The 14,578-nt window shown below is 44.3% G+C and overlaps 1 protein-coding gene across 4 annotated transcripts in view; it reads left to right on the top strand.

The window, feature by feature from the left end:
• The window catches only part of LOC142578600 (TBC domain-containing protein kinase-like protein), a 68,259-nt gene that overhangs the window by 32,018 nt on the left and 21,663 nt on the right, over positions 1–14,578 (top strand). For all 4 annotated transcript variants that reach the window (XM_075687996.1, XM_075687994.1, XM_075687995.1 and 1 more), the window contains 2 exons: positions 2,232–2,331; positions 2,392–2,438. In XM_075687996.1, the coding sequence (XP_075544111.1) occupies positions 2,232–2,331; positions 2,392–2,438 (147 nt within the window). The remainder of the gene's footprint in view (positions 1–2,231; positions 2,332–2,391; positions 2,439–14,578) is intronic.

The following is a 14,578-nucleotide window of genomic DNA, read 5'->3' as shown; positions in this document are numbered from 1 at the left end:
TTGTCACATTTGAATATTATTGAAGCGTCTATCCAATTCACAGTCGAGGAAGAAAAAGATGGCGAGCTTCCTTTTCTGGACGTCCTCGTAAAATGCGACAGGCGCAGTCTGGCATTTACCGTGTACAGAAAGAGCACACACACAGGCAGGTATCTGCATTTTAATTCAGTGCACCCGATGAACCAGAAGAGATCGGTAGTAGCCTCTCTTGTCGGCAGAACCAAGCGTATCTGCACAACGCCACAAAGCCGGGCTGCCGACCTACAAGAGGTTCACCGTAATCTCTCGGCATGTGGCTACCCGAGGTCGTTTGTGAGCTCGGTGGAACGCCAGCTCGGTGGAACGTTTGTGAGCCATGGAACGCCCAAGGCCTGACTGTGTCCTCCCAAGAAAATGCGCCCCCATACCGTATGTGCCCGGTGTGAGCGAGGGCTTAGCCCGCGTTCTACGCGGCTATGATGTCCAGGTAGCTCACGTACCGTCCCAAAAATTACGCCACCGGCTGGTAAACGTGAAAGACAAGCTTCCAAAGACTAAGTTTCCTGGCATCGTCTACGGGATTCCATGTGAAGACTGCGACTGCGTATATATCGGCGAGACAGGAAATTTCGAACAGCGATTGAAGCAGCATATCAACGATGTCAAAAGGAAAAAAGTCGCCTCAAACGCCTTGGCAGAGCATGCAGATGACTTGGGCCACAGGATTGATTGGGATAACGCCAAGATATTAGAAAAAGAAAGAAATTTGACGTCAAGACACCACTTGGAATCCCTCCTAATCCAAATGACAGATAGCACCCTCAACCGGAATGATGGAACCCTCCCCCTCATCTACACGCGCTGCTTACATCATATTTTAAAGCCATATAAACATTGTATCGCACGTCCTTGATTTCATTGTGAACAAGGCTCCCGTCAGGGGAGCCGAAACATATTTTCTTGCATTCATTCAGTGGTCGGTGTCCTTCTTTTTATCCTTCTTCATGATGCCTCCCGACCAGACGGGCTTCGGTCAAAACCTCGACTTCAGTGACCAAACCTGTTCACAAAATGAGTGCAAGCGGGCGGATGATGAAACAAAGACTGCAGGGAGCTACCAGAGCATGTTGCCTCACCACACGGTGCCAAATGGCATGGAGACAATGCCCCCACTACTCCCTTAAAGGGCTCCTCGCCAGGCCCCGTAGCAAATTTTGGTTATGTGCTGGAAGTTGTTACGTGCCCTCCTAGTAGCGTTCAGCCACAAGAATTTTTCACATTGGTTCATTAATAGCCGAGATAGAAATATTTCAGTGCCGCAAACCCATGATTTCAGGAGGCGAGTGCCACTGCCAAGAGAGATGCTCTCTCCACTTTCCCTCTTTAGCCTCCGCAAGAGAGATTCCTTCCCTGCATTCTCCCATACCGGACCTTGAGGATCGCATGACGCATACGTTGTGGGCCCTGACTTCATTTTTTTTTCTGCTCGCTTTTTTGCTGCACGGTGCACTTCCGCTGATGGTGCTGTGCGCGAGCTGTTGTGTTTGTCTTGTTTTGCGCAGTGCACGATTGTGCGCGCTGTGCACAAGGACACCTGACTAGCGGTATAAGTCAGTGCTACACCAATACTGAGGAAGACACAAGTGGAACACAGATCATGATTCCGTGCTGGAACACGGTAGAAAACAGCATAGTTTCGGTGTCAGCGCTCGCGACTGCTCGATGTGGGAACAAGCAGGCGAAATGGAAGTACGTCTCTCTTGCTGCAGTGTGAAGTAAAACAAAAACACGTCGACATTCAGTTTGTGTTTTATTATTTATATACTAAGCATTAATTCGTCTATTCTGGCAACATATTACACAAATAACAAATGTTGCCTTGAAAATTCTTGAAGTCACGAATCACTAAGAGCAGCATCACAGCACTGCCATGTACGTAGGTGCACTCATGCTATATGCATCGGCTCTCTGGCTGGGAACGCAGCACCCACAAGGGGAAAGGCAAATGGCATTCGGTTTGAAATTTCAGCTCTTCTCGCGGTGCATAGCAATGTAATACTTAGCAGACGCAATCATTTGTGCGCATCTTGTGCACCGCACTTGTCAGCTTAAAATGGGCAGACCTGGTGAGGGGCCCTCTAACACCTGCCTGGCACAAGTTTAAGAAATGCCACTTGTAAGTTTCTATGCTGCATTTTTACATTGTCATCACACACACAAAAAAAAATTCTTTTTATTTTTTATATTTTCAGCATTGTACTTTTAGAAGGTGAGGAGCTTGGGCAGAAAAAGGACACTGTGTTCTTTTATGATGACACAGTAGTGCTTCTTCCTACGGAGCAGCTTTGCCAGGTACCTTCATTCCAGTAATCTGTTTGCGTGGAGCATTGCCCACTCTTATGTCCATTACAGAGACTGAAAGGAATGGATCCAAATCTTTACTATCCTCTAATAGAAGAGTAAGTCTGCCAACAAGCGCTTTATTTTTCATTGTCAATTCAATGGAAGGCCGCAACATGGAGGAAGGTTCATGAAAAAGAAAAATTGTCATCTGCTCAACTGTAGCACGAAGCCTTGTGCTAGAATCGGGTGGATGTTTTTTTTCCCTTCGTGAACATTCCTCCACCTTGTGGCCTTCTGCATAACTGCTTTGCCATGTCCAGTGTTCCTTTGATTTGAGCTGTTGATGAATTCACCCTTGTGCTGCAATCTGCTAGCCTCCTGGTTAGCGGTAGAGAAACCACCCCGGAAAGGCATTGGTCCTGCGTTTTATCCTGAAGCCAGGACTAATTTTTCTTCAATTGCGAAGGTTTCTTCCCTAGAGACCTGTATGTGCTTCTTTTGTAGCTTTGTGCTACAGTTCGGTGGATGAAATTTTTTTTTTTCATTGTTCACTGTCTACCTTGACTTTATCAGGTGCCAAGAACCAACTAGTAGCTTGCCAATGTAAAAATTGAAATACTTTAAAAGGACATCAAAAGCTTTGGTAGGGCTAGATTAGTAGACTGGGGCCTTCCTAAATAGCAAATCGATCACTTTCACCATTAGATGTTGTAAAGTGAGTTATGTCAAACTTACGCAGTCTTGACATTCCTGGATTACCTCACTGCTATGTATCGCAGATTGTGGCCACAGTGTGAATTATGAGAATGAAATGCATTGCTTTTAATGTCCAAGCAACTGTGGCAGCCTTTATAAATCTTTTTTTTTTTTTGTACTGAAAGAACCCGCAGTTAGAATCTTAACATGAGGGCGTGTCAAAAGCTGTCCACACTCGTAGGACACTTTCTGTTGACCACACTGCCTTATGCACTCTTTTAATATGACGGTCGCTGTCTCTCCTGTCATGGTTGTGTAGGTTTGAATGTCAGTTCAGCTGCAGCTGTGATAAGGAAAAGGCTGGCTCCTTTACATGTAATTTGCACAGAAGATGACTGGTATTTCCAGTGTACTAGTATTTATTGAAAACTTTGTGCATAGTGCGCACAGTGCAGAGTTGGTGTTTCACATTGGACAAGTGTGTATTGCATTTATATACAATCTTAGTGAGACCTGATTCTGTCAGATTCTTTTGACAGACGGACAAAGTGTGTTAAAGCATTGTATGCTTATGTTGAAAACAAATCAGTCTTTTCTGAAGCTTGGCTGAAGTAAATTCTGGTATGCGAGTGTGTGCTACTTCTGAATTGCCCTCGTGTTATTCATGTTGCTACAACATGGTGGTTTCAGCTTGGAAGCTTCCTTTTCTGGTAAGCACCCTGTTTCACGCGAAACTGCATTTCACATTCTGTGTAACTGAATTGTTGAGTAGACCATAAATATGATTGATTTGGCGCAAACAAGGAAGGACGGAAGGGAACTTTGTTCCTTTCCGTCCTTCCTTGTTTGCGCCAAAGCGATCTTATATATGGTCTACTCAACAATATGAACTGACTAGTTCAGCAACATGTACTTCTGGTGTGTAACTGAAGATTTGCTGATGTCAGTACCAGGGAGTGAAGGCCATTATGATGAGTGCTGTTGGTTGAAAAATGTGGCACCCTCCATGGCGTCCCGTCAAGTCTAGGTTATGTCATGACTGCTGCCATTGGCCTGTTAGGGAAGCTTATGATGATTTTCTGCAGTAGCAATTTTCTGTTCTGGCCATCAGTGTCCCTTAAGGCGCCATAGAAAATTTTGGTTATGCACACGGAGTTGTAAGGGCTGGTTAGGGAGCGTTCTACTGCAATAATTTTGAGAGAGAGGTTTTAGTAGCTGAGCTGGAAGCAAAGAAATGTCTCCATGTGTGAGGCCACACGTGTCTTCTCCAGTTGCCTGTATTGAGGACCTGCCTTTTCTTTTCCCCAAGAGTTGTTATCCCCGTTGGTGCGTGTGCATTGTTTGTGACATTGCCTCTCTCACAGCCAGGGTGTCCCTCTGTTGAGGACAAGAGTGCATTTCACTTCACTTTTATTTCCTTAACCATCCCTCACTGGGGGCACTACATAAGGGGTGGGTTTTACAAATGTTCTTTGTTCTAATTAGTGGCTACACGAGTTCAATGTTAGTATTAAGCTTATGAGCAAACGTCGATGAACAGGTGATTTTGGCTATGTGACGGGGCAGGCCCCGTCACATCGTTGCTTTAATGCTTTGCTATTATGGCAGTTTAACACTTTGCAGGCACGACCGTGATTGTCTGTTTGCAGTGTCCAAACATGGTGAGGGGCCCTATGTTAATGGTGAAGAATGTGTTCGTCATGTAGGATTGTCAGCAAAGCCAGAACAGTCAAGTCAAATTAAATTGTGGGGCCCCAAAACTGCGCAGTAGCTGTGAATTATGACATCCTTGCAACTCGGTGCATGGCGCACGAGCACCCCCTCGGAGTGAGAACGAGAATCGAACCAGCGAGTTCAGCAGCAACCACAACGCTGCCATGGCAACTGTGACGGGTTGGAAGGATGCCAGGAGGGTACTTGCTTCAAGCACAGGTTTATGCACTAGGCTTCCGATAATTCGCTTTGGGTTAATTCGATCCCGACCAAAAGTCCCGGCCAGCGCTCATGCATTTATATGGGCCCAAACTTTCGTGATTTCGATTTTATAGTTGTCCTTCACTGAATAAATCAAACTTGACCAGTTGGCACGCACACACTTGACCTCTGTGGTGACCTCTAAGGTGTCACAATAGCGACACTTTACTTGCAGTGTCTGTCTTAGCGGAGCTTAGGGTACAGTGAGTACGTTGAACATGTGATCTGTCAAAATGCCTAGTATTTCCAGCCTGCCCTAGGAAGATTTTCAAGCAATAACCATAGCTCATAATGTCTTATTGCGGTATTTGCCCTATTCTAATGAGTGCCCCATTTTTTTTTATTGTTTCTTTTTGTAAAATAATTGTCCGAAAATTGCCTCATTGGTACAATTGGATACAAAAGCAAAACCGTCTATGCATTGTTCATATGCTTTACAGCATAACACGGCTGCAGTTGCCTTTAAACACCCTGCGGCGACGCTGAATTTAGAAAACCGGCTGCCATTGTGCAACACACATTATATTCTTGCCCAGTTTTCTTGCTAATAAATTGCCCTTTAGATTTCTACATTGTTTATTAGCTTTAATGTAATTTCTACATTAATTTTCTACTTTGAACACTTAGAAAGTGGGCATGGATTTGATTCAGGGGTGCGTTAGAATCTGGAAAATACTGCTAAATGAATCAGCAGGCTAGATTGGAGCGTTTTCTGCACCTCATTTATTTCGACCTGTCAGATAATTTAATTAATTTCATTGGTCTCATCAGGGTCGAATTAATGGAAGTCGACTGTACAGACCAGTTTTTGAAGCAGGTGAAATTGGCTACAGTGAAGTTGCAAAAAAAAGGTCCTGTGATGTAAAAACAATCTGTTGCTTGCCAGTCTTTGCTGTTCCAGGTCTATTGCTGCTTGTGTGCTGTGTCTAAATGTAAATCATCATTAGTAAAGTGCTTGCTTACCCTTAAATTCGTGTGCTCAGGGCAATATGAAAAAAAATTCTTGATATTCTTCCTTTTCCCCCTTGTCATGTCTGCAGGATCTTTACAAATTTCAAAACTCGCAGGTTGGCAGCTGTGCATGCACACTTGCATGTCTGTTTCCCATAAGGATGTCAGCGAAAACACAAACTCTTGCTTTTTTTTTTTACAAGCATGGAAGGAGATGATGATGCAGCCAGGCTACTCAATCGGTAGACATTCATCTTTGGAACTTTTTAAAGTGCAGCAAAAAGGCAAAATACATAAAAGGAGACTCTTCACATTGTCAGACCAGTTTTATTTCCAGCTGTTGATCTATGTAACCAAAAATATGGGCTGATCCTAAAGATAGTACAGACTAAAAATGTGGGCTGTACCTGTGGGTATGTAACGTTTCCACTGCGTATGTGTCGCTCTTCAATGAACCTCTTTGTTGCCAACTTGGGTCAACTCATATGTGCCACTGGGTATTCACGGATTTCGTGGCAGCAGCCCCAGATGTCATACATGGTGATGCCATTCTCCACCAGGAGTGGCGCTGACATCTGTTGGCAAACAAGGTTGGGAGCCCTATTAATGCAATGCTAATAATAAAATAATGCTAATATAAATGCATTGCCTTCAACAGTCATCGTGAGGGGGGTTCTGCCACAATTTAAGTTCGTAAGTGTTGCATATATTGCCAACCTTCACAATTTTCACCTCCATTAGAGAAGAGGTAAGAGGAATAGTAGCTTTTATGTATGAATTTATTGCTTAGTTTACTTTTCACATCGATAGAACTTGAACTACTCTAAATTTACACCAGACATTCCACTACAATAATTCCAAAACTTTCTTCCAAAATGTTCTGGAAGCTTTGTAGAAAGAGAATTGCATTCAGCAAAATATGTCCCACTCCACCATTTCTTTTGGGAGGATGGGACAGCACGTGAAAGGAATGGGGCATATTATATGTGGTCCTAAATCTTGTTTACTTGACCTTGTACAAAGGCAGGTCATTTCATAGACGAAGACCTGTCTTTTGGTTCCCGCTGCCACTTGTCGCTCTGACAGCTTTGGCACAATGTCTTTGCTTGACACTGAATGTTGGTCTGACAGGGCAGGAAAAAGTATGCTCTTATGTTTGTCCCCTTCCTTTCACGACCTTCATGACTATGATATCCACTTCATCAGTGCTCTTGTCCTTGCCCTTAAAAAAATCATGACTAATTTTCTCTTAAACAATCGTACCAGCACATTCTGACAAAAAGTAATGTTTTATTGCAGTAGCAATTATATGGACACTCCAGGTGCATTTCTGCCATCGTCGTTGCTCTGATGTTACGTTCAAAGGCGATAACATCATCGCCACATGCTGTATGTGCAAGTGAAAAAATGCGAGGGTGAGCCAACGATGGCGACTCAATCTTGTGTGCGCAAGGGAGGAAGCATGCCGTCTTCAGTCGTGTGTAAGGCACCGGGGAGAGGGGAGGGGTCTTAATCAGGCGGCTGCTGCATGTGGCACAGCCGCTATCTTGAACGTAAGTGATGATAGTTTTGTGTGCACTGTGTTTTTGCCACTTAGTTCATGTTGAAGTGAGAGGCAGCACGAAGGTCGATTCACTTACTGCTGCTGCTGCCGCGCTTTCTCACTTCATGGTTTTGACATGGAATTTCTGCTGTCATAGAGTGAGATGCGTTCATGCTTGCTTGTGCACGCATGACACCATGCACGTTAATTTTGTTAGTAAGTTCATGTTCCCAAGTGTACAGCTGATAAGACTATTATCCTTATTTTGTATAGCTGTCCACTAATTTGCTATCACAATCGATGCTTCACCTTTCAGGCGAAAGTGTGACTTTTTTAACCTTCACTAGAGGCTGTGCAGCTCATTGTCGGGGAGGGTTAAGTCACTCAGTTTGGCTTCTTCGAACGTAAAGGAAATAAAATTGTGACTCAATGTTCTAGCTGCCCCCTTGAATGTCTAGGTTCTCTTTCTGCACCTTTCTTTGCCACAATTTCTGGGCCAGTTCGCTTATGCTGTAGTACATACATGTAACGGTGGACGGATGGACAGCGTTTGAAAGAGGAAGACGACGAAGAGTAAAGCTAGTGTTTGGGTGACCCAAGTTTGCCTATGCCCACAGCCTCCTGCTGGCGTCACACAAGTCAACAGGATAAAGATCTGGCATCCGCTTCGTCAGCCACAGATCAACATGGAAGTCTTCCATGCCACGCTGTGAACCCTAAATGCAAAGTTCCACCGCGGACACAGGCCAGCATCATGACCACATCACCAGAAGCCTTGGACGTCTCCAAGTACACCGTATCAACAGACGACGGGCACGTGGAAAAATGGTTCCACCTTCTTGAACTCCACGCAACTGCTGCATCATGGTTAAAATGAGAGGTTGTCACCAACTTCAATGAATTTGTGACCGGTGAGGCATTTTGCTTCTACCTAACGCACAGTGAATGATGGAAGAAAATCAAAGATGAAATGATCAGTGACTTCAAAGTATACAATGAAGACCGCTACATTATTCACTAACAGCCAGCATTTGAATTACGGCAACGCAGTCGTACAAAGTCGCAACATTGCAGTGATCAGTGGGATCATATGTGAATATTGTCGGCTACTTATCCTTGTTGTGATTTTTCCGGAAAGAAGACACTTAATCGCATGCCTAGTATGAACTTCGCATTCCCGATAAGAGCAACGTCACTGCACACTTAATTGATATGCACGCCTATTTATTGCTTCGAAACCCAACATTGAACCAGGCTTGACTACTGCACATCAGTCAACAATATGTATGCATTCAGCACGCTACATTGTCATGTCATCGTTGAAGCTTCTGATGCATTTCATCGCTTGATGCGTGGGCCATTACGCACTTTCAAGTCGCACGACTTTTCTAGGAACATTAGGCCACAGTGCATGCTTTACACGGCTGAGCATGACTTTACAATATCGCAGGCCGATGACCTTTCTTTAGAAGAACATGGTCAAGCCACATCTGCTGCAACATTATCCATCAATCAAATACTAGGAATTTGAAACTTCATAGACACGACTTCTGTATCAACAACACAAATTGAGAAAATACCACAACAATCTGTTCTTCTGATGAAACGAAGCCAAGCCAACTTGCTCACTAGCGAGACGAAATTGGAATACAAGCATCAACGCATGTAGCCTTTCAAGGTGAAGACAATTGAAGCAACATATATCAGGGTATCAGGCCGCTTCGCAGCTTTCAAGCTTTCTTCAGCGTACTAAACCTATACAAGCCGCTGCCACTCCAGAAGCCTCGCATACGCCAAGTAGCATCGTGCACTGTAATATGATCGAAGCATTCATTCTCAGTGATGTCGCAGCAGCCTTAGAAGAGTCTTCTGTGAAGCCTGGCACACTGTGCTCGCCACCAGACAAGTCTCACAAAAAGCAGCAGTGTACTAGCTAGCCATTGATCCCCACGCGAGTTTGCGAAAGAAATTAAAGGTATATTCTGATAGATACACTACCTCAATAACTGTCGCAACAACATCACCAAGATTAAGATCAACAACTCTGAGGACAAGTTCAGTGACCACAATGATGACTTTGAAATAGACAATGAAGAAGTGTGTCGCCGAAAGCACAGATGCGACAACAATAAAGACATCAACATGCAAGCTCGCTCAACCCAAGGCAAACACAACAAATATGACATTTTGCCAAAAAGGAGCGTTGCCGAAGATGGCTTTTGCAGTGATCAAGACTTAGTCTACCTGGAACACCTCAACGGTGACACTACACTATACGAAAGAAAGGACGTGAACAATTTTGCAGCAATCTCGTCCGATGAACATTTGAGCGAGGGGCAGCACATGTCTGCCAGTTGTGACAAATGGACTGAAGTGAACAGCACATGACAAATCACAGTCATGGAGCAAGTGTAGGCCACACCTTGTACCATTCGGTCCCTAAAGATATCAACATTCAGCTGATCTGCCAAGGCTGCATGGTGCCCCTGCTTTATTCATTTGTGACCACGGCACAAGCTGTGACACTAGCTGTACACATGTACAGGGCACTCGTATGTCACCTGGAATGGTGCAGCCCACCTCACTCACCAAAGCTGTGCCAGACATCATCGAACAGTTGTACTTTTCTATGAAATTGATGAAGTTACAGGTTGGCTGCCATCTTGGTTTTTACTGCTTCGACTGGACAAGCGCCCATATCTAGATTAACCACATTTTCATTCAATGTGGGGTGGGCGCTTCCACTGTATTTTATGGTATTGTGGAACATTAGACTAACTGCGCATCTTTATTTTTCGTTTATCAACATTACTTCGTATGTTGTTTGTTGCTCGCGCTCTGTTGGGAGAGGAGAAATATGTAATGGTGGACGGATGGACAGTGCCTGAAAGAGGAGGAAGACAGAGAATAAAGTTAGTGTTCGGGCAACCATGTTTGCCTATGCCCGTAACCTCCTGCTGGCATCACATACATATACGCCCTTATATGTCGTGAATGTGTTCTTAAAAGGATTTAGTAGAAAGGTGTAACTATTAAAAAATAAATACTGAAGTATAAAGAGTGAATTTTCATTTGAAGAAACAGCCAAAGTACGTAGCGCATTTAGGGAAGGGTGGGGCAGATGTCACACTCCTCCCTGCACTGTGCTCCCCAATTCCTCCTAAAGATGCAGGACAGAGCGAAATTATTTTTGACATGGAAGAGTAGTTGATTAAAGGGACACTGAAGGAAACTAAAGTAGCACTAGGTTGAAATATTAGGCTCCTGTATTAAAGAGTTCATCATTTGTAGTGAGAACAGAGCTTTTGTTTACAAGAAAATGATGAGAATGGAAAATGGGAGTAGTGCTACCTGTTGTGGACCTCTCCTGTCACATCAGCACTGCCTGATTCACATAGTGGGAGGTCACATGGAGATTATGCTGACTCATTGGCTCTAGCGTAGCCAATTAAAAGTGGGTATCTGCAGCTGGACCTTCAATGGCAATCTCCTACACAACTCGCATCAGTGCATAGAAAGCAATGATAGACTTCTAGTGGAATAATCTATTGATTTAGCTTGACATATCTGCTTTACTGTCCCTTTAGGCTTAAGAGCCCAGTGGCAAAAATGAATGTTTTGAAGATTTATCCACACATCCACCCTGCAGTATTGGCTTCAGAGTGGTAGCAACAAAAATACAACTTACTTTGTAGGTTGCAAAAGGTTCGCCAACACTTCTTCGCGACAAACTATATGTACGGTGGTGCTATTTGTGGCAGGTTTCCTCAACTGCATAGCGTGACTGGTGTTAAAAGTACTTCAACTGTCCCATTCCTCCCGCCTTTCCCCTACATAACAACAAACAACAGTAACAAGTAGTGAAGGGTGCAAACTTGTGGGGCACCACACAGCATCCCATCTATGCATGTGTACTTCTAATTACAGACTCACAAGCACATTACGCCATACTTATCTGGAAAAGGTGCTTTCAATGTTGCCAAGGATATTGCCCTGACATTTCCAGGCAATGCAGAATTTTCATGCGACATTACTTCAGGGGTAGATAAGCAACTTCAAATTATTGCCATCATCCTACATGAAAGCTTTCAGCCCAGTGCTACAATAAAATTATTGTGAGACTTCATTAGATCTCATAAGTGTATATCGTATTACTCAATTCTAACGCATCCTCGATTGTAATGCGCATCCGTTTTTCATGACTGAAAAAAAAAAAAGAAACACGCCCCCGATCATAACGCGCACCTGTTTGCCGTGACCTAAAGAAAAAAAGTCCTTTACAGTACCGCTCACCTCATTCTTTCTTACAGAAATACAACTTTCTCTCATTTGGAAAAACAAAGATTTACTCCCAATATACTAAAGTTGTGATAAACAAAGCCGCAGTTTCGCGTGAAAGGCAAAACATCCATTATGATAGCAAATTAGTAGACAGCTGTGCGAAAAGTAAGGATAGTAGTTTTATTGGCCATATAAACTTTTAGACATTCGCTTACTAACTAAATTAACAAGCATGGTGTCACGCGCACACAAGCATGAACACATCTGGAAGCATGAATTCACACAAGCATGAATTGACCGCAAAAACTCGTTAAACGCTGGAGTGAGGAAGTGCGGTAGCAGGAGCGAGGGAATTGACCTTTGTGCGGCTTATCACTTCAGCGCGAAGTAAGCGACGAGAACACAACGGTGGTGCGCCTAGATACGTAGACTCTTGTCTCCGCCGCACATCGCTTTCAAGATAGGGGCCGTGCGACCGTGCCGTATGTAGCAGCCGCTGGTGTAGAATGCCTCTCCTATTTGCGCCAGTCCCGCATGCAAGTTTTGGGAACTCTAAAGGCCCGTGATGCGGCCCGATTTCCATTCGTCTCCATACACGTGATCGCTTTCCTTTTAATTGCGGCATCGTGATGAACTCAGCATGTCTTTGCAGTCCGCACTTCATGCTGATAGAGCAAACACAGAAAACAGGACGACGGACGGTACACTAACCTAGGCCAAAGGAAGCATTGTCTAAGTACACATACTACAGCACATGGAGAAAGCTTGACAGCTAGGCTCGAAGTGCATACGAGGCAGCCATTTTTAAATGCCGATGGTGATATGGTAACACAGATTTAGAGTCGTACTCAATTCTAACGCGCACACAGTTTTTGAACCCGTTTTATCGGAAAAAAAGTGCGCGTTAGATTCAAGTAAACACGGTAAGCGTTCAAATTTAATTTACTGCATATAGTACAAACAAGGAGTGCAAGTTTAAGAATACACAAAATGAGGTCCGGAGGTTAGTCACTATGTGCGAGTCTCCTATACAAGTAAAATGGAGTAAATGAAAGAGAGGCCACATTATTAAGGAGATGCGTAAAAAACAGTTGCAGTTTCGCCTGACAGGTGAACGATTGGTAGCGATAGCAGATTACCAGACAACTGCATGAAGTTTTGTTGGCCATATAAATTGCAGTAAACATTCTCTTACTAATTAAGTTAACAAGCATAGTGTCATGTGCACACAGGAAAACGTGAACAGGTCTCACTCTGTGACTGCAAACACTTGTCGCAATGCTGGCATGATGAAGAGCGTCGGCCTCGTGGAGCAAACCCTTTGTGCTGCCTCTCACTTCAGTCCATAACTTGAGATTATGCAATCTCCAACACTACGCATGCGGAAAGGCAGTGCACATTAAGCGATCAGCCTACGCAGCTTGCCCAAGCTTTGCACCCACAGCAGATTACCTCCAAGATAGGGCACATAGCCTGTGTGTGCGCTATCACTATCAACTCTTACTATCAGCTCAAGTACAGACACTGTACTGTCTCTTCATACATCTCTACAGCACGAGCTGCAAGGTGGAAACCTTGTTACGATCGGCCTGCGGGGGTAGTGACCTTCGAACTTCTCCCAGCAGACTGCGATGAATCGCTTCGTGAAGGCAGGAATGCGCATTTTTGGACAACCCCACGGCACCAGCAAGGCTAGCCTTGTTTGGTGAACTTAGTATTGTTAGTTGGTTCGCTGTAGCCTTCACGGTCTAATTGGAGCAAGAGAGCTTCTGAAAAAGGGTGTTTTACGGCTCTCCCACGGACCCCAGTAATTGTCACAGACGTGTGACATACGCAGAGGCTAACTGCGGAGTCAACTCTGGAATTAACATGCACCAGCTGAAGTCAAGCGCGACAACTCCTGTCTACAAGGACCCTCTCCGCTCTGTGTGTTCAGTGAAACAAAAGTGCAGAAGTGAGTGTGTGAACTCTCGCCCTCGAAGGTGGGTCCTTCAACGATTTTGAATGCTCAGATTGGATGAAGGTTGGATGGCAGGGAGAACAGAGGGGTTTTTAAGCAGCCGGTTTCAGCACATTAGTGTGCTTCGTTTTCAGTCATGCTAGACTGATGAATAACATTCTTCACCCTTCATGTAGATATTGTAAATAAATCATGTACTCCTTATTTTCGATGAGAACAAGTTCCTCCCTTCAACCACGTCCTTAGTGTGGATGAGTCGGACGACGGCATGAGCAAGCTACCACTTTTGACATGCCCGACCCCAACCCTTACAACCTCTGTTTCTTCACTTCACTTTATTTCCTTAAAGACCCCACAAGGGGGTGTTACATAAGGGGTGGGTTGTACAGAGATGCTACAAATGCCACAGGTTTTTAACAAGACAGGTATATGGATACACTTTGAATAAAATGTGATAGACAGGTGATTGAAACAATGTCGTGGGGAAGGGCATTCCATTCTGAAGCTGCGCAGCAAAAAAATGATGCAGAAAAAGTAGTGGTGCCAGAACGAGGTCGGGTGACTTGAAGTGGATGGCCCGTGCGGGGGGATGTGCGAGCGGCGGGAGCGATGTAAGGTGGATGGCTGAAAGAACTGTGATAAAACATGTGGTAGAGTGATAGTGTGGTGATCCTGCGGTGAGACGAAAGAGTGGGCAGACCAGAGTCATTCTTAAGGGATGACATGCTGATATCATATAAGAAGAATGAATGAAGTGAGCAGCACGATTTTGCACTGCTTCAATAGCGTTAATCAAATAAACTTGGTGAGGTGGTGAGGTTTCTGCTTCAAATCTGGCTAAGTGCTTAAAA

The sequence above is a fragment of the Dermacentor variabilis genome, chromosome 4, assembly GCF_050947875.1.
Source record: "Dermacentor variabilis isolate Ectoservices chromosome 4, ASM5094787v1, whole genome shotgun sequence".
Taxonomy (NCBI): Eukaryota; Metazoa; Arthropoda; class Arachnida; order Ixodida; family Ixodidae; genus Dermacentor; species Dermacentor variabilis.
Note: the sequence above shows the minus strand (reverse complement) of the source record. Positions and strands in the feature narration are given on the sequence as shown.